The sequence below is a fragment of the Gopherus flavomarginatus genome, chromosome 4 (assembly GCF_025201925.1).
Source record: "Gopherus flavomarginatus isolate rGopFla2 chromosome 4, rGopFla2.mat.asm, whole genome shotgun sequence".
NCBI classification, from domain to species: domain Eukaryota; kingdom Metazoa; phylum Chordata; order Testudines; family Testudinidae; genus Gopherus; species Gopherus flavomarginatus.
In genome coordinates, this window is record NC_066620.1 from 212,146,605 (window position 1) to 212,171,975 (window position 25,371).

The 25,371-nt window shown below is 46.0% G+C and overlaps 1 protein-coding gene across 8 annotated transcripts in view; it reads left to right on the forward strand.

The window, feature by feature from the left end:
- Window positions 1-25,371, forward strand: part of NCOA1 (nuclear receptor coactivator 1) — a 305,911-nt gene that overhangs the window by 211,438 nt on the left and 69,102 nt on the right. For all 8 annotated transcript variants that reach the window (XM_050948717.1, XM_050948715.1, XM_050948719.1 and 5 more), the window contains one exon: window positions 22,652-22,746. In XM_050948717.1, coding sequence (XP_050804674.1) covers window positions 22,652-22,746 — 95 coding nt within the window. The remainder of the gene's footprint in view (window positions 1-22,651; window positions 22,747-25,371) is intronic.

The following is a 25,371-nucleotide window of genomic DNA, read 5'->3' on the forward strand; positions in this document are numbered from 1 at the left end:
CCTGGGCTATGTTTCCTGTCCTTGAGTCAGTGCCTTTATTTTTCTGGGAGTGTGGAGAAAGGAGGAGGAAAAGAATCCCCTCTCAAGATTCCTTTCTCATCACCACTTGGTGCTGCTGAGGGACGACCAGGACTTTCTTTAGGCTCTGTGTACCCTAAGGAATTGAAACACTGGAACAGAACCAATGTAAGCACAGAAGGTGCAGCATGTTCACACTAACTCCATGCTGTTTCAGATGCAGTTTTGCCTCATATTCACTTAACTGGGGTTTTACTGCTCTTTGGGTACCTGTTCTACAGCTCCAGAGCCAGCACCCTGCAATTCTGACTTCTGGGAGATTTTAAAAAGCCTTGTTGGGGCCCAGATCATGGGGACCTCTTTTGGGCCATGTCACCAGAAGACGATCATTGGACAAATAGCATGCAGCTGGTTTCCGGCAGACCTGACCCCAGTTCTAAGGAGAGCAGGAGGCAAGGAAGGCAGGCCGCTTCGGCAGTGGCTGACATCCTGCAGAGTGGTAAGACTGAAATCAGGCTTGTATTGGCTGGCATGCTGAAGGACCACCCAGTGGTTTAGCCTTGTTTAAATCTAGTCATTGCAAACAGTAGTGGGATGCCAGTGTACTATACCACTGGGAGCCCTTCTGTACGTGAGCATCCAGTGTGTGACAGGCATGCTGGGGTGCCCATAGTGTGCTTAGCAGTACATTTCTCTACATTGGAAACAGCTCCTTAATTGACCAGAGGGGATGACTGTTCCTTTTCTTTTCACTTTCAGTAGAGTTTTTAGCTGAACAAACCTTTAATCCTCAAAACACCCACGTGGGTTATGTATAGGATAGATAAGAATCACATCACTCAATAATGAAATGCAGCTACCTCTGGTGTGGAACAGGCAGCTATTTGACAGTGCAGAGCAAGAGCTTTTTAGGATGCTGTTCAGAACAGTGATGACTTCTTCCTCTGAGTTCCAGTGTTGTCATGCTGCACTTAGAGATCCACCAGCCTTATGGAAAAAGACTGAGGCCTGAAGTTTAGCCAGCCTCAGGAAACTGAAAGATTGTAAATGATATTTGTCATCGTTTCCCTCGCTGTTTGGTATGTCAGTGGTCCCCCTTCACTCCAGGACATGTTTTCCATTAATTAATTAAACTGCCAATATCAGCTAACTACCTTTTAAATCATTATGTCTATACTATAATTAACAGCACCGCTGAACACTGGGGCTAAGGATTGGGCTCCTGGTTCCTTTGGGTACTAGTTTGTACTGGGTTTTGTACAGTTGCCAGACTAAAGTGGTGAATTACGTACATAGGCTACATGAACCATTTCTTATGAGAACAGGGAATAGTTCTTAGCGTATCGCGTTTTTGAAATAATAGCTGATGTAGAGCAACTGGGTTTTTAAAATGAGTTGTTTTTCTCCAGCGATGAATAACAGTTACGTGGATTCGGATGCAGAAGGCTCTGTGTGTTAGAGTTACTGTAACTGACTGGCAGTAACCTCATCCAGTTAGCAAGTGTTGATCCCGTTGGGAAAGGGCTGAGTGGGTTCTGCTGACTCACTGAGGAAGGAGACTTGTTACTCCCTTCTATACCAGGGCAGTGAATGAGTTGGCAGCTGGTGATGGAGGATCTAGGATGTGGGCTGAGCAGTCCCAGTAAAGGAATCCTTGGAACAGCCAAACCTGGGGAAAAGGTTGGAGCTGGACTTTATCTTGTTGATAAAGCTAGGCCTCCTGAAGAGAGGTGAGTTTGCACTCTATGCAGCATACAGACTGTTCATGCACAGCAAGATGAGAGAGACCACTGAAATGTTTCTGGTAAAATGTGTTTATATTGGAGTGCTCAGGGGACTTGACAGGTGAGTATAGAATGAAAGATCCCTGCTCTGAGGAGCTAACGGTCTCTGGTGCAGTACCTCATAGGTGCTGGCCCACATCGGGGGAGATGCTGCAGGACAGTTTGTGCCTTATGGAGCAGAATTCCTTACAGTTCTCCCTGGCATGCACAGTGGGAGAGTGCACCTTCAGTGGTGCAGCCGCATGGGCTGATGCCTGGGTGTGTTGTGGTGGTGGGGGCAGTGCCATTTCATTTGTTGTTAGTCGCTTTATATTACAGTTGTGACCAGAGGTCTCATTCAGGGATCAGGGCCCTGTTACGTAGGCTTTATACACATGCAAAAAAATAAGACTGTCCATGCTCCAAAGAGTTTAAAAGTCTTGTGTTGCTCCCTGCCCCCTTTGGGGTGTCTCTTGGCTGCAATCATGCCTGGCAGCTACACTATGTCCATCCATCCGTCCGTGTGTGCGTGTGTGTGCTGTTTCACCTCTTATTTGTCCACACAGCATCTGGGCACAGTCTGGTCCTATACTGGACAGGTTATTGTTGGAGAAGGTAGGAGTGGATGATCTCTTTCATAGCCATCTGCTGGCAAGTTTACACTTCCAGCTGAGTTCACAGGAATGAATAAAAGGCAGTTCACACCTCTCCCAGAGCTATAGTTTTGTGCTGTCTCCAGACTCGGCAGACATCCTTTGTTAGTTCTGTAAAAGCAGAAGAGAGTCCTGTGGCACCTTATAGACTAACAGACGTATTGGAGCATGAGCTTTCGTGGGGGAATACCCACTTTGTCAGATGTGGCTATTCCTCTGATACTTGTTAGTTCTGTTTACCCTTGGGACACATTTTAAAGCATATCTTTGCAGCTTAAGTGAAGCTAACTTGATTGCTGACATAAATAGTCGTTTTATGCTAGTAACTTTCATGGACTGTTTATGGTAATACACTGAACTTCAAGCAGCTCCTCCTGTGTCTTTCTTGCATGCCATACCAGCTATAAATAGCTTACTGGTGTGGCGTGCCGTGCCGTGCCATACCGTACCACCCTACTTGCACCACTGCCTGTTTGCAAGCTGCAGTCAACAGGGATCGACAGCTGCAAGGCTGCGTGTAGCTGAATGGAGACGAATAAACCTGTTGGTATTCCTTTTACTATAGCAATCCTAGACAACATTACACAACTTGTGTAATTCCTACACACGGTAACCAGGGAGGGACTTGGATGGGAGACTGTGAATATAGAAAGTTCTTTCCTAGTTGGGAGCAAGTCTGCAATGCCACTTGTTCTCTAGCTCCCTTTGGTTTCAGGGGCCAGTGACACAGCATGTAGCAAGGACCCTCTGTACTCAGCATTGGGCTCTGCCTGTGCTTCAGTTTCCCCTTAGTTTTGGTTGTTCGCTGGCTCCCAGAGCTCTCAGATCACTGCAGTGACTGAGTCCTCTGGGTAAGTCCAAAACCATTACACCACCTCTGGAGTAAACAACAGTCTGTCCATCTTCCCCTTAGAACAGGGCTTGCTGCATCCCCTCTCTAGGTGCCAGCATGGGCGGTTCCCATGCCCACTCTGTACTCTAGGTTTCTGAGCCTGGGGAAATGTAAACAACTGAACTGTCTACCTCCTATAGTCCAAATTGCTCTGGCTTCTTCCCTGGTTTCTTTCTAGGCTGCTACGCCTCCTGTCTTGATAGAGCACTGATTCCCAGGTCTACTGTCCCTGGAGTCTGCCTGGCCTTTCTCTGAACTGTTCGTTGCTCTTATTTTCTTGGAAGGCCTGATCTTAGTCACCTGATCCTTTGTTACTGATTTCCTGCACCCAGATTGGTGAGCTAAGCCGGGCATAGATACAGCTGAGCCACAACCTCCATAAAGGGGATCCCCCTGTGACAGTTTTCCTGTAACAAAGGCATAAAATTAGAAGTGCGTGCCAAGCCTGTGATGCATGGTGGTTTTCTGAAAACATCAGCAGCTGGAGTCATGTGATTACATCAGGATCCCACACTTCATTAAAAAAAAAAGTGTCTAACCTTCATGATTGTGGAGAAAATTTTGAAAAATGTGACCTCTAACAGCTTAAAAACCAGGAGATAAATAAAAAGCCCCTCCCCCCCAATGCACTAGTTTTTTAAATTTCATGATGTTGAAAGTCAATCTCATTATTTTGGGGTTGGGGGGTTGCCTGACTCATGATTTCTGAGTCCTTCATGTTGGCAGTACTACAAACTGTTAATCAGAAATGCTGAAAGGCTTGGAAAAGATGAGCGACATCCTCAGGTGATGTAAACTTGGTTTAGTTCCATTGACGTCAGTGTCGCTCTATCGATTTACAACAGCAGAGGATCTCACCCTGTATTCCTTGCACTGGTATTTCCAATTCTGTGCCTTATATAGAGTAAGCTTTTCATATATTGTTTTAATTCATAGATCAAATTGCTACCCACCTCCTGGAGTAAAAGAACAAAAAATCCTCAACCTCAGAGCTGTTCACTTCCATGTAATATTTTATGAGAATCTGATACTCAGAAGGCGAAGGAGTGATAATACAGAGCAGTGCTTTTCTCTGCTGCCTGTTTCTAGTACCCTATCACTGGAATATCTGGGTGCTGTGGTGTGTAGGCAGGTGCTTCTTTGCACAAACAGTTCTGCCACCACATCTCAGTCGTGACTTATAGCATCCCCACCTATTCTAACCCAGAATGCCAGTCATACTGAACTAAGTGGCAGTGCTGTGTTATGGACAGATGTGCTCTGCAGACCAGGCAGGACAATCTAGCTCTTCCTTATTCTTTGTTCCCGGCTCCCAGTTGAAGTCAGTGGGAGTCTTTTGTTTGACTTTATTTGGGAGTTGGACCGGGTCCTGTAATCAGAAGGTGAACAAATGTGGGTTAGGTAAAGAGAAGGTTACCTAGTTAAGCAAAAGGGAAAGTCACTGAAAAGGCCCTGCGGAGGTGTCTGAATCTCCAGGGCTTCCTTAGCGTCCTTGTTCTTAGCTAAAGGTTATTGGCTGGAATTCCTACTAATTGAAATTCCAACCACAGTGAAGAGAGCAGTACAAATAGTTTCATTTCCTGGGCTTTTTACAGGGTGACGTAAAGGAGATGTGTGTGTGTACATGGGTAATTTATATAAGGAGCTCCATGTACTGGAACATAAAGAGTACGTAGCACTGCACATAAGTAAGTTATTATGCACTGCAAATGGCTTTCTGAATCCAGCTTTTAAAGTGAGGCTCCATGTTATATCCCTTGCCCCAAAGCCCAGACTTAGGAAAGGACCAGGTCCTCTGCCATCTCCCATCACCTGATGCCTGTCACAGGCTGGCCATATACTCTTACTACCTTCAGACACAGTTTAATAGCCTGGCTCCTCTCATTCCTACCAGTCAGTGATGAATGAGGAGAGGCATAATTCTCCCACTTAAATAGCTGGCAGGAGAGCTGAACATAGACCGTTTAGAAGGGGGGCTGGAGGCCCAACTCCCAACTGACTGGGCAATCAGCACCATGTTGTGGGCTGTGGCTCATGAAAGGAAGTTGGTCCATCCCTTCCTTCTGCCTCCTCTGGGTAGCTCAGAGAAGCAACTGGAACCTCTTCTCCCTGGATGTTCCCTTCTGGGTGGCTGGAAGGCACCTGAAATATAGAGGTAAAACATTCCTCCCCCCCCAGCCCCTTTTCCCATATTAATCTCACGTGTTCATGTGTCATTTAAAGTCTCAAGCTGCCTTTTATGCTGACAAGCTGCTCCCCCAGGCTGCTTACAGTTGTTGTTATTTCATCTTGCTGCCATTTAAACCATCTTATGAGAACTGCACTCGGTGCACGCAGAAAAAATTCTCTCGGATGGTTTATTTTTATGCTGGTTGTTCTTTCCTGTTGGATTTACTGGATTAATGAATTCCATGTTGAGTACTAATTAATGGCATGGCTTTCTGTCAAGCTTTCGATCGATGGGCGCACCAGAGTCTATTACATCTGATTTTAACTAACTAAAAATCAAATCTCTGCTTTAGGGAAAGTGCAGAAATATATTCTGTCACCTTTCCAGTTGCTTCAAAAGTAGAAAGATTATCTAGGAGCTGTATAGTCCTGGATAGGTACAGACTTTCGTAGGAGTCCATGTAGAACTGACTTCAAAGGGAACTCAGGAAGGGATTGTGCCTCGTGCCCATGCCATCTGTCCAGCCACCACTTCATCTTCCTTCACCCTGATCTCTCCACTGGGTCTTTCTGAGGCTTCCAGTCCCACAAGCTCTGTTATGCATCTGTCTTACTTCGCCCCCATTACCATACTATTACTGTACAGTCCTTTATGTATTTATCCTCACAGACACTGGGGGGGGGGGGGCAGGAAATACTGTTACCTAAACAGGACACTTTTTTTTGTCCCGGCAAAACTTTGTGAAGAAATCAACATTTCCACACAAAGATTTGAGTTTTCAATGAAAGACCGACAACCAAACATTTGTCAGTTTTCAGCGACTAGAAAACAAAAAAGTGTGGCTGCAAATTGAAAATTTTCAGCTTATGGCAGAAATGTTTCCATTTGTCAAAATAACCACTTGGAAATTTTGTTGAAAATGAATGCAGAAATTTGTTTTGAAAAAAAACATTTCATTGAAAAAATGTTTTGAACTAATCATTTCAACCAGCTCTATTGTCATCCCCACATCACAGTTGGGGAACTAAGATACACAGAGACTAAGGGGATGTGTACAGTGCAGCTGAAGCTGGGGTAGGCATGCTCACTCTAGCCTTAACCTAGGTAGTGTGGCTAAAAATAGCAGCAAAGATACATCAGCATGGGCCATACAGTTTGAATGGGAGCTTGGGTATGTGCCTGTGTGGCTATCAGCAGGGTCTGTGCCTCTGTGTCTTCACTGCTGTTTTGAGTTAGGTAAAAGCTAGCATGGTTTTGCCTACCTGAGTTGTAGCCGTAGCTCTGATTGCAATGTAGACACATACCCTGTGTGACTTGATCAAGGTTAGGCAGGGAGTCGGTGGCAGAGACAGGAATTGAAGCCAGGTCTTCTGAGACCCAGATTAGCGCCCTAACTGTTGGACCATGCTTCTTCCACTTCACTCACTCTCAGATCACCCACTTCTAACCTCTCGTGTGTCAGCTTGCTTGTTGACTCCCTCTCCAGGATCTCCACCACCCTTGCCTCCCCGTTCCCCCTGCAACATCAAACCCATTCATGCCCAACATCAGCTTCCTCCACCTCTGCTCCCAGGCCACTGAGTTCCTCTGGAGGGAGTTCCATGATCATGCCAGACTTCCTCCACTATAAATGAACTCTGTCCTCCTCGTGTTCTGCCATTTTCCTGCTCAAGCATCATTGCTTCTCTGCTCTCTTTGAATCCAGATGCGTATTTGCTCACCTAGCTATAAGTTTGTATAGTGCTTAGCACAGTAGGATTCTGGGCATTTCAGTAATAAAGAGGAAGGAGAGAAAATGTGGGCAAATTGACTTTCCCCCAACATACATTTTGTGATGGAGCTGAAAATATTTTGCGAAGTTTGCAACATTTCAGTCATTGCAAAGAAGTAAAAGCCATTTTCAGGAAATTGTTCAGAATCTGATTAACTTTCCTTGCATTGTTTTGCCACATTTGACGTCTGAAGCAGTAGTAAAACACTATTCTTTGGTAAGCCCTGTTCCCCAGTTGACTTGTGTGGTGGTAATACATCCCCTGCTGCCTGCTGAACATGCTTCCTGACCTCACACTGTGTTTGTTGTTGGCTGACTATCTTTACTTGGCCTCTGTACATACCTATGTGGGGGCTGCTCCCATGAGAATCTCCAGCAATAGTTGCTATGCATACTTCTACTTTCATAGAAAATTTTCCCTTTCCAATTTTAAGATGCCTGAATTTCTCTCTGCCAATGACTCCATGTGCAAAGACCTTGATGCAGAGGGAGACAAACTTAGTCCTATTCAAGAAAGACAGGATCCTAGTCAGTTTCTCTCTGTAGCCCTCGGCTGTGTAAAATACTGACCACGATCTCACCGAGAGCAGAAGATGACAAAACAAATGAAAAGACCAAAAGAGAATAGAGAGAGCTCAGGAGATTAAAAAGAGGAAGCACTTGCATACCATGGGGATAGGAGTCACATAGACAGTCTGGCAGATGAAGACAGAGAACTGTACAACAAAAGAGAAAGGGCTGGTCTACACTGGAGGGCTGGGGCGTGATTGATCTAAGATACACAACTTCAGCTATGTGCATAGTGTAGCTGAAGTTGAAGTATCTTAGACTGATTTACCTTGGGTCTTCACAGTGCGGGATCGACGTCTGTGGCTCCCCATGTCGACTCCGCTACTGCCGCTCACTCCAGTGGAGTTCCGGAGTCGATGGGAGCACGTTCGGGGATTGATATATCGCGTCTAGATGAGACAGGATATATCGATCCCTGAAAAATCAATCACTACCCGCCGATACGGCAGGTAGTTTGGACGTACCCAAAGTGTCAAATCCATGAGAAGAAACCGTGTGAAAATAAAAATAGCCCCAATGTTGGTGGCTGTCCTGATCATTTGCAGTGTTAAGTAAGAACAACCCAATTTGTGTTTTGGTCACCAGCAGTTTACTCTGAGTGGCATGTGAGGAGAGCCCTCCAGAACGAGTAATTCCCCTTTCTAGGTGTGCCTTTTAAAAGTAACTGTGGGACAGGAGATCTGGTCTCAGGTAGCAGTCTGGAGTTTGACAAAGCCCATGCTGTTGATCTTGTCTTTAGGGCCGCAGGCTAGATTTCCATTAGTAGCCTGGGCTGGAATTCTCCTGTCGAGAAGGACTCGGGGTAATTCTCTGTGATAGTGAGGGGGTAGGTTTGCTTAGAAATGTAGTCCTTCCTGTCAGCAATGTTGAAGTCCTGACTGAGGGCAAGTCATAGAATTGTAGGACTGGAAGGGACCTTGAGAGGTCATCTAGTCCAGTCCCCTGCACTCATGGCAGGACTAAGTATTACCTAGACATGGGGTGGGCAAACGTTTTGGCCTGGGGGCCACATCAGGGTTCCCAAACTGTATGGAGTGCCGGATAGGGAAGGCTGTGCCTTCCCAAACAGCCTGGTCCTCACCTCCTATCTGCCCCCTCCCACTTCCTGCCCCCTGACTGCCCCCCTCAGAACTCCTGACCCATCCAACCCCCCCACTCCTTGTCCTCTGGCCACCCCCTCCCAGGACCCCTGCCCCTAACCGCCCCCCGGGACTCCCACGGCCTATCCAACTCTCTCCCCCTCCCGCTCCTTGTCCCCTGACAGGCTCCCCCTGGACTCCCACACCTATCCAACCGCTCCCTGTCCCCTGACTGCCCCCCCGAACCTCTGCCCCATCCAACCACCCCCTTACCGTGCTGCTCAGAGCAGCAGAAGCTTGCAGCCCTGCCACCCGGCCATGCAGTGTGCTGAGGCTGCAGGGGAGAGGGGACAGTGGGGGAGGGACCGGAAGCTAGCCTCCCCAGTCGAGAGCTCAGGGGCTGGGCAGGACGGTCCGGCAGGCTGTAGTTTGGCCACCTCTGTCCTAGACCATCCGTGACAGGCGTTTGTCTAACCGGCTCTTAAAAATCTCCAGTGATGGAGATTCCACAAGTTCCCTCCGCAATTTATTCCAGTGCTTAATTATCCTGACGGAGTTTTTCCTAATGTCCAACCTAACTGCCCTTGCAGCAATTTAAGTCCATTGCTTCTTGTCCTATCCTCAGAGGATAAGGAGGACAATTTTTCTCCCTCCTCCTTGTAACAACCTGTTATGTACTTGAAAACTGTTATCATGTCCCCTCTGTCTTCTCTTCTCCAGACTAAACAAATCCAATTTTTTTAATCTTTCCTCATAGATCATGTTTTCTAGACCTTTAATCCTTTTTGTTGCTTTTCTCTGGACTTTCTCCAGTTTGTCCACATCTTTCCTGAAATGTGGCACCCAGAACTGGACACAATACTCCAGTTGAGGCTTCGTCAGCGTGCAGTAGAGTGGGAGAATTACTTCTCTTGTCTTGCTTACAACATGCCTGCTAATACATCACAGAATGATGTTTGCTTTTTTTTGTAACAGTGTTACACTGTTCATAGAATCATAGAATATCAGGGTTGGAAGGGACCTCAGGACGTCATCTAGTCCAATCCCCTGGTCAAAGCAGGACCAATCCCCAACTAAATCATCCCATCCAGGGCTTTGTTAAGACCGACCTTAAAAACCTCTGTTGACTCTTATTTAGCTTGTGATCCACTATGACCCCCAGATCCCTTTCCACAGTACTCCTACCTAGGCAGTCATTTCCCATTTAGTATCTGTGCAACTGATTGTTCCTTTTAAGTGGAGTATTTTGCATTTGTCCTTATTGAATTTCATCCTATTTACTTCAGACCATTTCTCCAGTTCGTCCAGATCATTTTGAATTTTAATCCTATCCTCCAGAGCACTTGCACCCCTCCCAGCTTGATATTGTCTATGCCGTTGTCTAAGTAATTGATGAAGATATTGAACAGAACAGGACCCAGGATACATCCCTGTAGGATCCCACTTGATATGCCCATCTAGCTTGACTGTGAACTACTCTCTGGGAACGGTTTTCCAACCAGTTATGTACCACTTTATAGTAGCTCCATCTAAGTTGTATTTCTCTTGTTTGTTTATGAGAAGGTCATGCAAGACAATATAAAAAGCCTTACTAACGTCAAGCTATACCACATCTACCACTTCCTGCCCCTATCATTTCATGATCACATTCACCTTAGCTGGTTTACACTTTCAAATGCTCAACCAGATCCTTCCTGTTTGTCAAAATCAAATCTTAGAACAGCCTCTCCCCTAGTAGCTTTCTCCACCGTCTGAAATAAAATATTGTCTCCAATACAAAGTCCTGTGGTTTGGATGATTTTGTTAGTTATTTAATAAGACTCATCCATCTCTTCTTCCTGGTTAGGTGGTCTGTAGTAGACCCCACCATGACATCACCCTTGGGTTTTGTTGATTTTTTTTACCCCTTTTTCCCATAGACTTTCAATGAGTCTGTCTCGTATTTCCATCTCAACCTCGGTCAAAGTGTATGCCTTTTTAATATATAAGGCAACACCTCCTCCCTTTTTTTCCTGCCTCTTTCCTGAGCAAGCCACACCCTTTTATACCAATATTCCAGTTATGCATATTTCATAGTTGTTTATTAACTAGCATTTCGAATTCTTCCTGCTTATTCCCCATATTTCTCGCATTAGTATACCGACATCTAAGATACTGACTTGATTCTCCCCCCTCCCCGGCCAGTTCTGTGTTGTCTCTCCCTTATCTCTGCTATAACAGCCCATTCCCCCCCCCCCCCCGATTCTGACCCTTCTTCTGGGTCTCCATGTTTTTGACTTACCCGTGGGCTTTGGTCACCTGCCCCGCCGAACCTAGTTTAAAGCCCTCCTCCCTAGGTTAGCCAGTCTGTATCCAGATATGCTGTTCCCCTTCCTCGATAGGTGGACCCCATCTCTGCTTAGCAGTCTTTCTTCCCAGAACAGCATCCCGTGGTCAAAAAATCCAAAGCCCTCCTGGTGACACCATCACCCAGCCAGGCATTCACCTCCAGGAAACTTCTGTCTCTGCCTGAGCCCCTACCCTGGACCGGAAGAATTGAAGAGAACATCACCTGCACCCCAACTCCCTCACCCTCACTTCCAGAACCCTGTAGTCACTTCTGATCTGCTCAGGGTTATACCTTGCAGCTCACATGGATGAGTAACAGGGGCAGTAGTTAAAGGCCAGATGATCTTCAACAATCCCTCCCTAACGCCTTGGAGACAGGCCCCTGGCAGGCAGCATACCTCTCGGGATGCTATGTCAGAGTGACAGATAGGTGCCTCTGTCCCCCTCAGAATAGAGTCACTAACCACCACTACTCTCTGTTTCTTCCTGGGAGTGGTGGCTGCGATCCTCCTAGCCTTGAGGGTACAGCGCTTCTCCTCTTCCACCTTTTGGGGGTGATTCCTCATCACTTGTTGCCAGGGCAGCATAACTGTTCTTCATCACTGTGGTAACCAGCAACTAGTGACCTCCCTGTGTGACAAAGCCATATCCTCCTCCGCTGGTTGTGTGACAGCAGTCCTCCCTAGCTGGATAGGTTCCTCAGCCTTGGACGTCTCTACATGAATACTCTCAGTGAATTCCTCATGGGCATGGATGCTCTTCAGCCTAGCCACCACCTCCTGCAGCTCTCCCACCTGCTTCCTGAGAGATTCCACCAGCAGGCACATTTCACACTGGATGGTCATAAGAACGGCTATACTGGATCAGACCAAAGGTCCATCTAGCCAAATGTCTGGTCTTCAGACCATGGCCAATGCCAGGTGCCCCAAAGGGAATGAACAGAACAGTAATCAAGTGATCCATCCCCTGCTGCCAACTCCCAGCTTCCGGCAAACAGAGGCTAGGGACACCATCCTCATCCCTGCCCAATAGCCATTGATGGACCTATCCTCCATGAATTTATCTAGTTCTTCTTTGAACCCTGTTATAGTCTTGGCCTTCACAACATCCTCTGGCAAGGAGTTCCACAGGTTGACACTGCGTTGTGTGAAAAAATACTTCCTTTTGTTTGTTTTAAACTTGCTACCTGCTCCCCCAAGCCTGGCTTTCTGAGAGTGGGAAATGCAGGCCACAGTTTCTGTAAATCCACACCAGGATCTGGGTAGAGGCATCCAGGGTCAGGCTCTTTGTCTGGATCCAGATGCAGGTGAAGGAGAAAGGATCAGTGTTGCCACTGGTGATGCGGCCCCTTCCTAACGATAGTGATTATATCACAACTCCCTCTTACAAACTCCTTCTCAGCCTCCCTTGTTTGCTAGCTTCCCTTGGGCGCTTAGCTTCTGGCTATTTAGACTTCTCTTCTGGATCAGCCCTACCCCGTCATTAATCCCGCATGGGGAGGGTGATCACAAGGCTGATCCAGGACGATCATGCTGGAAAATCAGACAAGTAAATAAACTCAGCCCTATCCACTGATGTGTCTGTCTGGAAGGAAGCAGTCTTCTGACGATGATCTAACTCTGTGGGCAAGTGAATCCACTTCCTTTGCTTATTTTTTTATTTGTAATGTTTTTTGAGGCAGACCTCTCAATGCAGAGGGTTGAACCCAGTTCCTAAGACTGACTGCAATGTACTGTGAACTGGAAAAAAGCCACAGACGGGGAAAGTGTTGTGTTCTTCCCTTTCCCCCATTTATAAATGCCTCACACCTTTCTATTTTATCATCCAAAACGACTATTTAGTAAAATAACAGGCTGAGTGCTCTCAACGTATCTATCAAATTCTGGTTACAGGAGAAGAGCTACGTAATAGAGAGATGATGTTATAAGCACAGGATCCTCATAACAAAAGGAGGACTCAAGCACTTCCCTTCGTGGTAAATTCGGCAGCCCTTGTAAAACACTGGGAAGTGCCATAGTTAAGATTGCTGCCCACCTTGTGTACCAGAATTTGCCCTAGTTTATGGTTCACTCATTCCCCCACCCCGTTTGGTTGCACCATGGTGTTGCAGCAGGTTGCCATCCTGTTGTCAGCCCTTGAAGAGTGGAACCTAGCCAGGAATGTTTATTTTTATTCTGGGAGGCTCCTGCCTCCTTTCCATTGCCGAATGCTAGAGTTGATACTGTGCCGCTCTTCCACTGCGTTGAACGCAGCATAGGTGAGACAGAACCTCAGTTGTGACGGGATATGAGAGGAGAACAACCTGGCTGGGAACATTGAAGGCGGCTGGGGTGCCCTGTTCTGGTCATGTGGAGAAGTTCCTCATCCGCTGTGGAAAAATCTGTTCCCATTGACTTGCTCTGCTATCTCTTCCTTGAGCATGTGTGCTGATCTCCTCACCTGCCTCATGTGCATTACGGCATCCAAGCATCCATTCCCTCTTGCAGTGCCTGGCCCAGTTCAGGGCGAGCGTCAGTCTCTCTGAGGAGCCTGACCCCATTCATTCTGGACATCACCATTAGGGCTCCGTATCTGTCACGGAGGTCATGGAAGTGACAGATTCTGTGACTTTCTGCAACATCCATGACTTCTGCAGGAGCCAGTGGGGCTGACCCCAGGGCCGCCCAAGCAGCTGGTTCCAGGGCCAACGGCCCAGGTGGCCACCCGGACAGCCACTCCAGTCGCTGTTGCAGCAACCCCAGGGATAGCCACATCAGCCACTGCTCTGGCCGCCCCCAGCAGCAACCCCAGGCGGCTAGAGCAGCCGCGGTCTGTTGGCCCCAGCAGTGGTTCCCGGCCCACTGGCTGGAGCAGCCGTGGTCTCCGGCAGCTGGTGCCGCTGGCCCCGGGTGCTCCCCCCCGCAGCAGCCCCCCGTTCTCCTCCCAGCAGTGCTGGCTGATCTCTGTAGTATAGATGATACCAATTCAAAATGATCTGGACAAATTGGAGAAATGGTCTGAGGTAAACAGGATGAAGTTCAATAAAGATAAATGCAAAGTGCTCCACTTAGGAAGGAACAATCAGTTTCACACATACAGAATGGGAAGAAACTGTCTAGGAAGGAGTATGGCAGAAAGAGATCTAGGGGTCATAGTAGACCACAAGCTTAATATGAGTCAACAGTGTGATACTGTTGCAAAAAACGCAAACGTGATTCTGGGATGCATTAATAGGTGGGTTGTAAACAAGAGACGATAAGTCATTCTTCCGCTTTACTCTGCGCTGGTCAGGCCTCAGCTGGAGTATTGTGTCCAGTTCTGGGCACCGCATTTCAAGAAAGATGTGAAGAAATTGGAGAGGGTCCAGAGAAGAGCAACAAGAATGATTAAAGGTCTTGAGAACATGACCTATGAAGGAAGGCTGAAGGAATTGGGTTTGTTTAGTTTGGAAAAGAGAAGACTGAGAGGGGACATGATAGCAGTTTTCAGGTATCTAAAAGGCTGTCATCAGGAGGAGGGAGAAAACTTGTTCACCTTAGCCTCCAATGATAGAACAAGAAGCAATGGGCTTAAACTGCAGCAAGGGAGATTTAGGTTGGACGTTAGGAAAAAGTTCCTAACTGTCAGGGTAGTTAAACACTGGAATAGATTGCCTAGGGAAGTTGTGGAATCTCCATCTCTGGAGATATTTAAGAGTAGGTTAGATAAATGTCTATTAGGGATGGTCTAGACAATATTTGGTCCTGCCATGAGGGCAGGGGACTGGACTCGATGACCTCTCGAGGTCCCTTCCAGTCCTGGAGTCTATGAGTCTATGTCTTGGAATCTACAGAATTGCTGATGAACTGAATCCTAAATTATTCAGTATTATTGGTGTGCTGTGGCTACTGCTTCTTATGCTGAGCAGTATTGTCTCATAGCTTTCTTGTGCTCCCAGGGTGTGTCTGTATCTACCTCTTGTCTCTTTTTTTATACTTAGATTGTGAGCTCTTTGTGGCAGGGACCATCTTTGTGTCGTGTTTGTACAGCGCCTAGCGCAGTGGGATCCTTCTTCGACTTGGGCCCCCGTGTGCTACCACAGTGGAAATAACCATCAAAAATGTCAGGAGGAACTCAAGGACAAGCAGCTCTAGGGGAGCGTTTATGGTGCCCTCCACTGCAAAACGTAGGCGAGGTTTCTGCCTGTCACCAGAGCCTTTCAGAAAACAGCAGAACTGCCAGTGATTTTAGTCTGATGTGAACAGGAGAGGGGAATGAGACTAATGGGTTAAGGTGAAAAACAGTGGTTTGTTGTAATGTATTCCTTTCATATCTCTGAGGTAGGCTTCTCGAGATGAAGAGCTAAAGAGCTGCATTTAATGAAATTTTGCATTTAAGCCCATTAACTTAAGTGCTTGGCTGGGATGCACTGACACTTTGACTGGAAGAATTCTGTATATGCCACCCTGGAAGAGGTGAGCAGGCGCTTTAATTGATACGTCTACTTTAGCTGAGACACCCAAGAATGCCTGATGACTCCAAACTAGGGAAGGAAAAGGCTTGCGCACAGTCAAAGTGGCAGTGGTGCCTCATTTTGTCAGCTAATCCTTTTGAATAATAGGCTTGGAACTGGCATATGAAACTATTTTGCTAAAGTGGGAGGATTCCACAACCCAGTTAAAGGATTAGATTTGAAAGCCAGCATATTACCCCTAAGTATATGAATTAGTTAGGAGTGGAAAGAACATCTCTCATGCTGTTCAGTATTAAGAGCATCTGGCTCTGCCACAGGCTGCTTGAGAGACCTTGGGCAGGTCACTTCTCCTCTTTATGCCTTGTTTCTCCCCTGTGAAATGGAGATGATCATGCATCCCACACCCATGTTTGTTTTCATGGTAAATTCGGCAGCCCTCGTAAAACGCTTTGAGATCTTCAGTCAGCAGACGCTATGGAGACGTTTTAAGTATTACTGATATTACAAGCAGCAAAGAATCCTGTGGCACCTTATAGACTAACAGACGTTTTGGAGCATGAGCTTTCGTGGGTGAATACATCTGATGAAGGGGGTATTCACCCACGAAAGCTCATGCTCCAAAACGTCTGTTAGTCTATAAGGTGCCACAGGATTCTTTGCTGCTTTTACAGATCCAGACTAACACGGCTACCCCTCTGATACTGATATTACAATAACTCCTCAAGGCAGTAACCTGGCACCGGGGCTTCGTTGTGCTAGACGTTCGCATAGTGAGAGTGTGCTCCAGAGAGATTACAGTCTAGATACACCAGGCAGCAGGCAAAGGGTGGGAGGAAGGAAATTTGATATTCCGCACTTTACACATAAGGAAGTGGGACCTAGAAAGATGAAGTAACTTGCTCAAGGTCACTCGGGGAGTCTGTGGCAAAGCCAGGAATGTTCATTGTTCATGTCTTCTGGGTTGCAGTCCCACACTGTAAACACAAGTCCATCCACAAGGTCGTAAACCCAATGTTCCTCTCCAAGGACAAACTATTTCTGTTTTCTAGTGGTGAAGTCACAAAAGCATTGAGATGGCACATACCATAAGGCTGGTTTTCATAGAATCACAGAAATGCAGGCCTCGTCCATCCCCCCGCACTAAGGCAGGATCAGCGTTTCCAGAGGTGCCCCAGTGCCCACCTAAATTTTGAGAAGGAATCCTACCTATGTGCACAAAATGGATCCTTTAGAGTATATCTACCCTGCAATAAAACACCCGCGGCTGGCCCATGTCAGCAGGTTCAGGCTGCAGGGCTATAGAATTGCAGTGTAGACACTGGGGCTCAGACTGTAGCCTGGGCTCTGGGACCCCTGGGAGTCTACAGCCCAAGCCTGAGTTACTTGCCACAGGCCAGCGACAGGTAGTTTATTTGAATGTGGACATACCGGTAGTGTGCAGATACCTGTTTTGGTGCCCAAGTGTCTCCGTGGGAGTGTGGCTGTTTGTGATGCACTGCCAGTGTGCATGTTGCTGTACAGAATATGTAAGAGATAAGCTCCTTGCCCCCCAAGGAGCTGATAGTCCAAGAAGGCAAACAGATTACTCTTTGGGAGTTTTTTATGCATAGGTAGTAACCCTGCTTAGAGAGGTGGATCAGGATTGGCAGGCTGCTGTCCTGAGGTGGAGGGACTTGAAGAACGAGACGATTGGGTGGGAGCCTGCATTCGAGGAGTGTGATGTGGCGAGGTAGAATGTAAGGTGTGGATGTACCCTAACGGTGGCTTTTTCTGAAAACTAGGCCCAGCAGGTCCTAGAGCGTTCGAAGGTTAATCTTTCCTCCTTCCATGTTGTTTTGAAATTGAAGATAGTTATTTAAAAGGCATAGCCTGATCCCTTCCATGCTTTCTGTGCTTAGAGAGGGCTTTGTTTCTGAAAGTGGGTCTGCCTGTCACCAGCTATCAGGAGGGGAGGGTGATCTGAGTTTTTTAGTGGGTCCCCCGCAACAGGACTACAGTGAACTGAGGTACATCAGTTCCACATGTCATGTCGTTGCATACTAGTGGTGGGAGCCATTGTCTGGAACGCAGGCAGGAATCAGTATTGTCTTATCATTAATCCTAGATTATTATTATTAATTTATTATTTGTATTCAGGTCGCACCTAAAGGTCCCAGCCAAGATCTGACACCAGTTGTGCCAGGTGCTATACAAACCATAGTAAAAGACAGTACCTTCCAGATAAACTGCTATTGAAATACAAGACAGACAAAGGGTGGGAGGGGCAGTAGAGGCATGGATGTTAAATGCTAGGTCAGTGGCAGAACTGACAACAGAACCCAGGTCTCTTGATTCCCGGTCCAGTGCTCTATGCACTGGAATATGCTGAGTCTCCTAAGTAGGCCACTGATTATGAATGAATGTTGAGCAACTGGCAATTCCTTGTCTGTTCCTCCTAAAAGAATTGTCTTACAGGTGAGGTTTGAGTTAAGAGAACTAAGCAGGAAAATATTTGCTCAGAGGATCCTATAAAAAATCTATAATGATGAGGGTATGGGAATATGTGTATGTGAAGGGACACATTTGTAAGTTTCTGGAATGTGGTTTGAACTTACTCTTCATTCATATTATTAGATCTAAGCACATGTGAAGCACAGTATTAATCGGATGCTTGTGGTAATTATTTGGGTTGAATTGGACACTTCCCCAAAAAAACTAAATGCAATTTAGCTTTTGCTTACAGACAAGTCATGGAAACAATCCTCTGTTCAGTGCCAGGATAGTGTGGAGATGAATATCGGAGCGGAGAGCATAACAGGTCACAAGCATCTGTATGGTGAGAATGTCAGTGTTACTCAGTGGAGATGTGTTAGACTGTGGAATAGTCTCCTAAGGAAGTGGCGGAAGTCCCATAGCTTGGGAATTTTACAAGAGATGGAACAAAACTCTAGAAAATATGCTGTAGGGAAGGATCCTCCATTGGCTCCTAGAGATGGATTGGATGGGCCAAATCGGTTTCTTCTATTTATTCATCCATCTGTGCTAGCCAAAGCTGGGACTGGACAACAGGATGGGTCATTTGATAAATTGCCCTGTTCTGTTAATTCCCTTGAAAGCATCTTGCACCGGACCCTGTCGGAAGACAGGATACTGGGGTGGATGGATCATTGGTCTGATCCAATATGGCCATTCTTATGTTCTTATCTATACAGGTACTTTTATGGGCCTGGTTACAATAGCAGTTGAGCATCTCAAGTATGCATAGATCTCCTCACAAAGGAGTACGTGTCAGAGCCAGGAATTAACTTAGGTGTCCCAAGTTCCAGTCCAATTCCTTACCCAGAAGGCCATACTTCTAGGGCTATTGTCTGATTCTCACTCCAGCATTTTTCAGAACTCAGGCTTGATCCTGCAGGACTGCTGTATTCAGGACTCTCTCTGAAGTCAATGGGAGTTCTGCATACAGAAGGTTTGCAGGATCAAGACTTTGCTGAGGATGCTGATCTTTAGGTTCTGTGGGAAAAATAGGTTTCCCTATCAGTGGAGTGAGCATAGTACACAGAGTACAGTGGAGTTGGTCTAGGGAGTTTTGCTTTGTTTAAAGTAACTATAGAAAAATACCTTGTTACTATGCATGTCTGTTCCTAAGGAGGCTGATCCTGTTCCTTCCACTGCCAGCACTGCATGGGATTGGGCCCTAGGTTTTTTCTGAGCTATATCTGCTTAGTTGCCTGGCAAAAGCAAGTATTTTTACTCCTGCCTGCACTGCAGAGCCAGCCTAACTGCAGAGAGGCAGGCTATATCCTATTGTGCCTCGCACATCATCCACCAAATTGCCAGCTGAATCCTGATCCCAGGATCTTTATCGTTGCTGACGGTTGGTGATGATGCAGAAAGAACACAGCTTTGTTTTCAGCTATCAGGCAGAATTTGCAGCTCTGGCACTTGGGGAGACTCTTGCAAATGGTGCAAATTTGATAGAAGAGTCACTGAGGAAGGGATTGTGACACCAGAGAGATGCTGTGTTAAGAGTCATTTTCTGATAGCCACAAGGAGTTCTTTTGATTAGTAGCTATTCATAAATTGGAATGAGCAACAGTAAATTGTGCTGGTGAAGGAGGCATGCGTGTCTGTAGCTTGCCCTTCCAAATTATTTGTCCCCCTGATGTTCGAAGACTCCCAGTCTCTATCTTGTTTCTCATGCAGCTGTCGATTTCCCCCACCATTAAAAAAATTGTCCTTTATTCTTTCCATTGAAATGTAGCAGGTGATGCTCTAATTGAGTCCAAAAGAGTCCCAGAATCCTTAGTGCAAGTTCCAAAGAAGATGTGCAGCAACCAATGTCTAGTGATTGTGATGCACATGGGAGGATGTAAATTCTCTGACTTCCATCAGGAAGAGCTACAAGAGCAGAGACACTCCCTGCACCCAAAAGTTCACAATCTAAAATGTCCCTTCCTTCCATTTGCTAAATAGCACCAGAAGAACAAGGCAATCCTATTGCTAAGTAAAGTACAGCTGTCCCTTCTAGGTATTACTGTCTTGGAAGGCCAGTGTCCGTCTCTTGCTTCTGTTGCATGAAAAATTATTCCACCCTAAGCAGAACTTGAGATCTATTTAGGGATTTTACACAAGAGCTATTCCAAGTTTTTTATAGCTCATGGTTTTTCTGGACTATTGATACACTCTGGAAACTCATCATGTGCAAGGGGGTTGAACTATTTTAGTTGGTTCTTTATTAAATGTGCTTAGAGTGCAGGAATGGGGCAAGGGGTGGAGAATAGGTTTTGGATGCCTGTCTGGAGTCTCTCATTTGTAATCAAGTTCTTTGTCACGAGACTGTATTACAGCTATATGCTGTGTGAACAACTGAGGGAACCAGAATTATGAAGGGTGAGTTGTCTGTTCCATAAAGCTCTCATCCCACTCCTTATGGGGATTATAGATGATGGACTTGGGAAGGACCTCTTAGGATACCTAGTTAGTCCCATGTCTGGGATAGGTCTCTGTACTGAACTCCTATGTCTTTAATCTGGTCTATTCTTGAATGTTTCTGATAAGTATCCCACCATTCTGAGTCCCTAGCAAAGGAACCCAACAACTGATCCTTGCTGTTGGAAATATGTGGCTAATTTACCTTTTGCCTATTTTGAAGCACTTCTGCTTTTCTGAATATTGTCAGTCTCTCTGTACTTTCCATCTATACAGTCTTTCTAACTGGGCGTGGGCCATGCATTTGGGGTCTAGTCCCTCCAGCTGCTTTGACACCAAGCTCTGACACCCATTGACACTAGCCCTCTCTGGGGAGCATTCAGGCTTTAAGGATCAGACCTGTAGATAAGGTGCAACTGACTTACTTCTTCCCAACTTGGAATCGTCCCATTTCTCACCCCTCTGTTTGCCCCTTCGCTGGCTTCCCTTGGCCCTCTGCCTTACGTGAGAGCTCCTTGTGCCCTCTTCAAAGCCCTACCCAATCTAGCTCCCACCTGCCTCTCTGTTCTCTTCTCTATTGCACTCAAGCCACATAACTAGCCATCCTCGTAGTTTCATACTCCTGATCCTGGTAGTTCCCTATGCCTGGAACATCCCCTCCCTGACTATGGAGCTAGAGCTTATATGGCCTCCATCACTGTAGTGTCTGAGCACCTCACCATCATTTACAGTATTTATCCCCACAACTCCCCTGTGAAGTAGGGAGGTGCAATTATCCACACGTGGCACTGGTCATGCAGGGAGTATGAGGCAGTGCCAAGAATTGAATCCAGCGCTCCTGATTCCAGTCCGGTGCCTTAACCAGAAAATAATCCTTCTGCTCTGTGTCCATGCTCTCCTCTTTCAAACCCCTCCTCAAAACTCACGTCCTTCCCAAGGCCAGTTAGCTCCTGACTCAGCCACAGGGGTGGTGAAGAGTGTACCAGGGGAAAGTAACCAAATAAACCTGAAACCACCTCACTTTTGTGGCTGACTTACTGTAGTCACTTGCCTTGTCACATTCCACCTCCCCACACACACCATTTGTCTGATATTAGACAATAAACTTTTTGGGGTAAGGCTGATGTCCGATTATTGGCTTGTAGAGCAGCCAGCCCCCTTTGAGTCTAGTTCAATAATGAAGTTTGCTACCCAGTTTAATAACTGAGCCATAATACTCAAAATAAAACACACACAGCTCTGACTTTTCTCTCTCTCATGCAGGACTATGTTGAGAACTTTACTAAAACCTAGTGGCCTGATTTCTAGAGGTGCTGGGTACCTGCAGCTCCCATTCAACTCTGCCCCAGGCACTCAGCACTTCTGCAAATCAGGCCTCCTATACATCATAGCTACGTCTTTGTCTACTGAACCTGTGCTGCTTGTGTGAAAGCAGGCTATCTGGTTTCTTCCGGCACAGTCTGTTCTTTGTGAACTCCTGCTGCCAATTGCTCATCAAGATGTTGTCAGATCTTACAGATCAATTATTTGCTCAAATATTTTAGCTCGTACTAAGGCTGAGCTGACTAGTCCTTTTTCAAAAGCTTGATGTTTTTCAGTCTTCCTCGTTAAAATATGTGTGAGCAGTTCCTCAATTTCCTCTAAACCCAGGGAGGAGAGAATAGTGATCTAGCTAATACAGACATTTTACTACAATGGCGTTTTCTTTTCTCACATTGCTTCTCCTTCTATACTGTGAAAGGGGCACAGATCAAAATACAGAAATCACTTCAGTGCTTTCAGTTTGTTGCTTCACTGGGACAATGGATATCTCAGTGGCATTGGCCTGCTAAACCCAGGGTTGTGAGTTCAATCCTTGAGGAGGCCATTTGGGGAACTGGGGTAAAAAACCTGGGGATTGGTCCTGCTTTGAGCAGGGGGTTGGACTAGATACTTCCTGAGGTCCCTTCCAACCCTAATATTCTATGATTAAACAATAGTCAATGTTTTGTTGCTAATCAGTAGCTTTTCAGTGGTAAAAAAGATGTTTTTTTCAACTAAAACATGTCCTTTTCCTTACTGCAGAGAAAACAGCTGATGATGACGTCCAGAAGTCTGACATCTCATCCAGCAGCCAAGGAGTGATCGAAAAGGAATCTCTGGGACCTCTTCTCCTGGAAGTAGGTGCTCTGTTGCAATCAGTAACACCACCAGTCTTTTCGTATTTGAAATCTGAGGTTGTTCTAATGAATCTCTGACCAAGAAAGTAAAATACAGAATAGTAGGAAAACACAGTCCCAGTCAGGTTGTTCCAAGGCTAGATTATCCCTTGCTAAAGCTGCAGGTAACCCACGTTAGTCCCCTCAGTTCAGCATATCCTTTAAGCATGGGAATCCTAGTCCTGTCAACAACGCACTTAAGCGCATGCTTAAGTCCCACTGAAATTAAAGCAACTGAAGCATGTGCTTAAGTGCTTTGCATGAATCAGAGCCATAGTGAGTAACGTCTTAACAACAGTATAAAGGTGCCCTGCTGATGCCTGCCCACCTCTGTGTAGTTATTTCATTCTTTCCACTTAGCCTGAGTGTTGTTGTGGTGGGGACGCAGTATGACTGAGAAGCCATCATTCAGCTGAGCGAGTTGAAAGCAATCTGCTTTGGGAGAAAATTTAACTTTCAACCACACTGCCCTAAGTCACAGGCTAGACTGATTGTCTTGTTAACTGCCGGGGTGCTGAAGACTTGCGAGCCCTTTCAGGCACCAGGACTCTTAGATGTGTGTTAGTAAACTTCCTCCTCCCAGCTAAGGCATGAGAAAACAAGAGTTAAAGGCAGGAAGAATGAATGAGTCAAAGCAGTGAATTGGAGTGGGCCATTAGAATGAAACAGCATTAAATAGTCCCATTTTGAGGGCATCAGGAGCAACCAGATCATTTAGTCTGACCTTCTATATATCACATGCAGTAAACGCCACCCAGCTGCTTCCACGCCAACTCCAACAACCAGAATTAGACCTGAGTATTACAGCCTTCAGGAGGCTAAACTGTTGTGTGCCATGGCAGAGAACAGAAGGGACCTGCTGGGTTTAGTGTGTGGGTGCTAGTGGCCAGGGATAGACAAGAGGTTAGTCTAGATCAGTGGTTTTCAACTTGTGGTCCACTATGTCTAAGATTTCCAAAAGGGTCTGCACCACCATTCAAAAATTTTTAGGGGTCTGCAAATGAATAAAGGTTGAAAACCACTGGCCTAATGGTCTCTTCTGGCCTGAAACTCTGACTATGACCCACGGCACCAATGCCCGAGGCCTTTCTGTGGCAGGGAAGTAAGTGAGATATCCCACAGTGATCCTAGCGAATGACCTATGCCATGTGCTGCCGAGGAAGGTGAGGGCTGTGCTAACTAGATCTTTGTAACATGAAATACGGTGAAGTGTGATGGTGCGGGACTGACAAAAAGCTCTTGTCTTGGCATGAAGTGATGCAATTGCCAAAGTGGTTCTTATGTTTTTACTAATTGATAAAAAGACATATTGGCTACTGTAGAGGGCTGACCGTGCTAAATCACGATTGCCTATGTCTGCATACTAGCAAGAGAATCTAGGACAAAAGAAGCACTTGTATAGCAAATGAAGCTACCAAGGAATAATCAAAGGTTCACTGCAGACAAAATTAATGCCTAGGTGAGGAGGTATTAGAACTGTAGGGAAGGATCTGATTTGTAAAGAGAATGAAAGCCATCTGCCTGAAACGTGGCCAGAACTAACTGGGAGTTGACCGCTCAGCAAAGGAGGTGCTGTCTAAAGAAGCAAAAAAGCAGCAGTGGCATTAGAGGGAAAGCAGCATTGGACAATAGAAACTGTGAGTGGGAAGAGTAAAAAGAGAGAGGCAAGATCGTCCTGAGTGAGGTGGCAGTTCCTCAGGAGTAATATAGAGCTTGGGCTACACTAAGAGAGTTGTGCATCCTGCTAGAGCAATGGAGGATTAAACTCTTGAACTGGAAGAAGCCAGAGGAGGTGACTTTCCAGGAGTGTTGACATCTGGGCTGTCTATTTGTTGGCACTTAAAAGTAACCTAAGAGGCATCAATAAATTTGCAGCATACCCAAAATTTTATAGAGCAACCCCTGGATATAGCTCTCATAAATTGGAAATCAGGGGTCAGTTTAAGACCCTAGTACAGTTTAAGAACACTTTTATTCCAAAGCTGCTAGGCCTAGCCAGTAGCTCTCTACAGGGGTTGAAAAAATTGGGTGCTTATATGGGATGGGGAGTTAATTAGATCAGCTTGTCCATGACTGAGAGTATGGCTCCATGCTCAGAGTTTAGCATTAATAGGTCATTTCTGCAGGGAATTAAAACAAAAGTGTGTCGTGGCTTTGTTAAGCTCTGCTTCGTGAAGAACTCATTATACACAGTGTGCTAAAAATATCTAACAGTTATGCAGACAGAAGGATAGTTTTGTAACTTGAGATCCCATACAACCAACATGCAAAACACACTAATAGATGGGTAAATTGCTCTGGGTACAAAGCTGCCTCCTGACACCAGACCGCCAGCATCATTAATTTGGTAATTTACACTGACCCTAGCCAATGCATGTTGAGATCACTGAGGCTACATGCTGTTGTTTAAATGTATCATTAACATAAGTCAAATCACATATTTATCTCTAGTTTCCAGAGTCAATGTGAGATTGTATTTGTGTTCTAAACCTGGGGGCCTTTAACGTTCACTTAGGTCTGGCTCCCGCACAGTGCAGCTATGGAGTGTTGCAAGGATAAGAGCAAGGTGATGAGCGGGACCAAGAG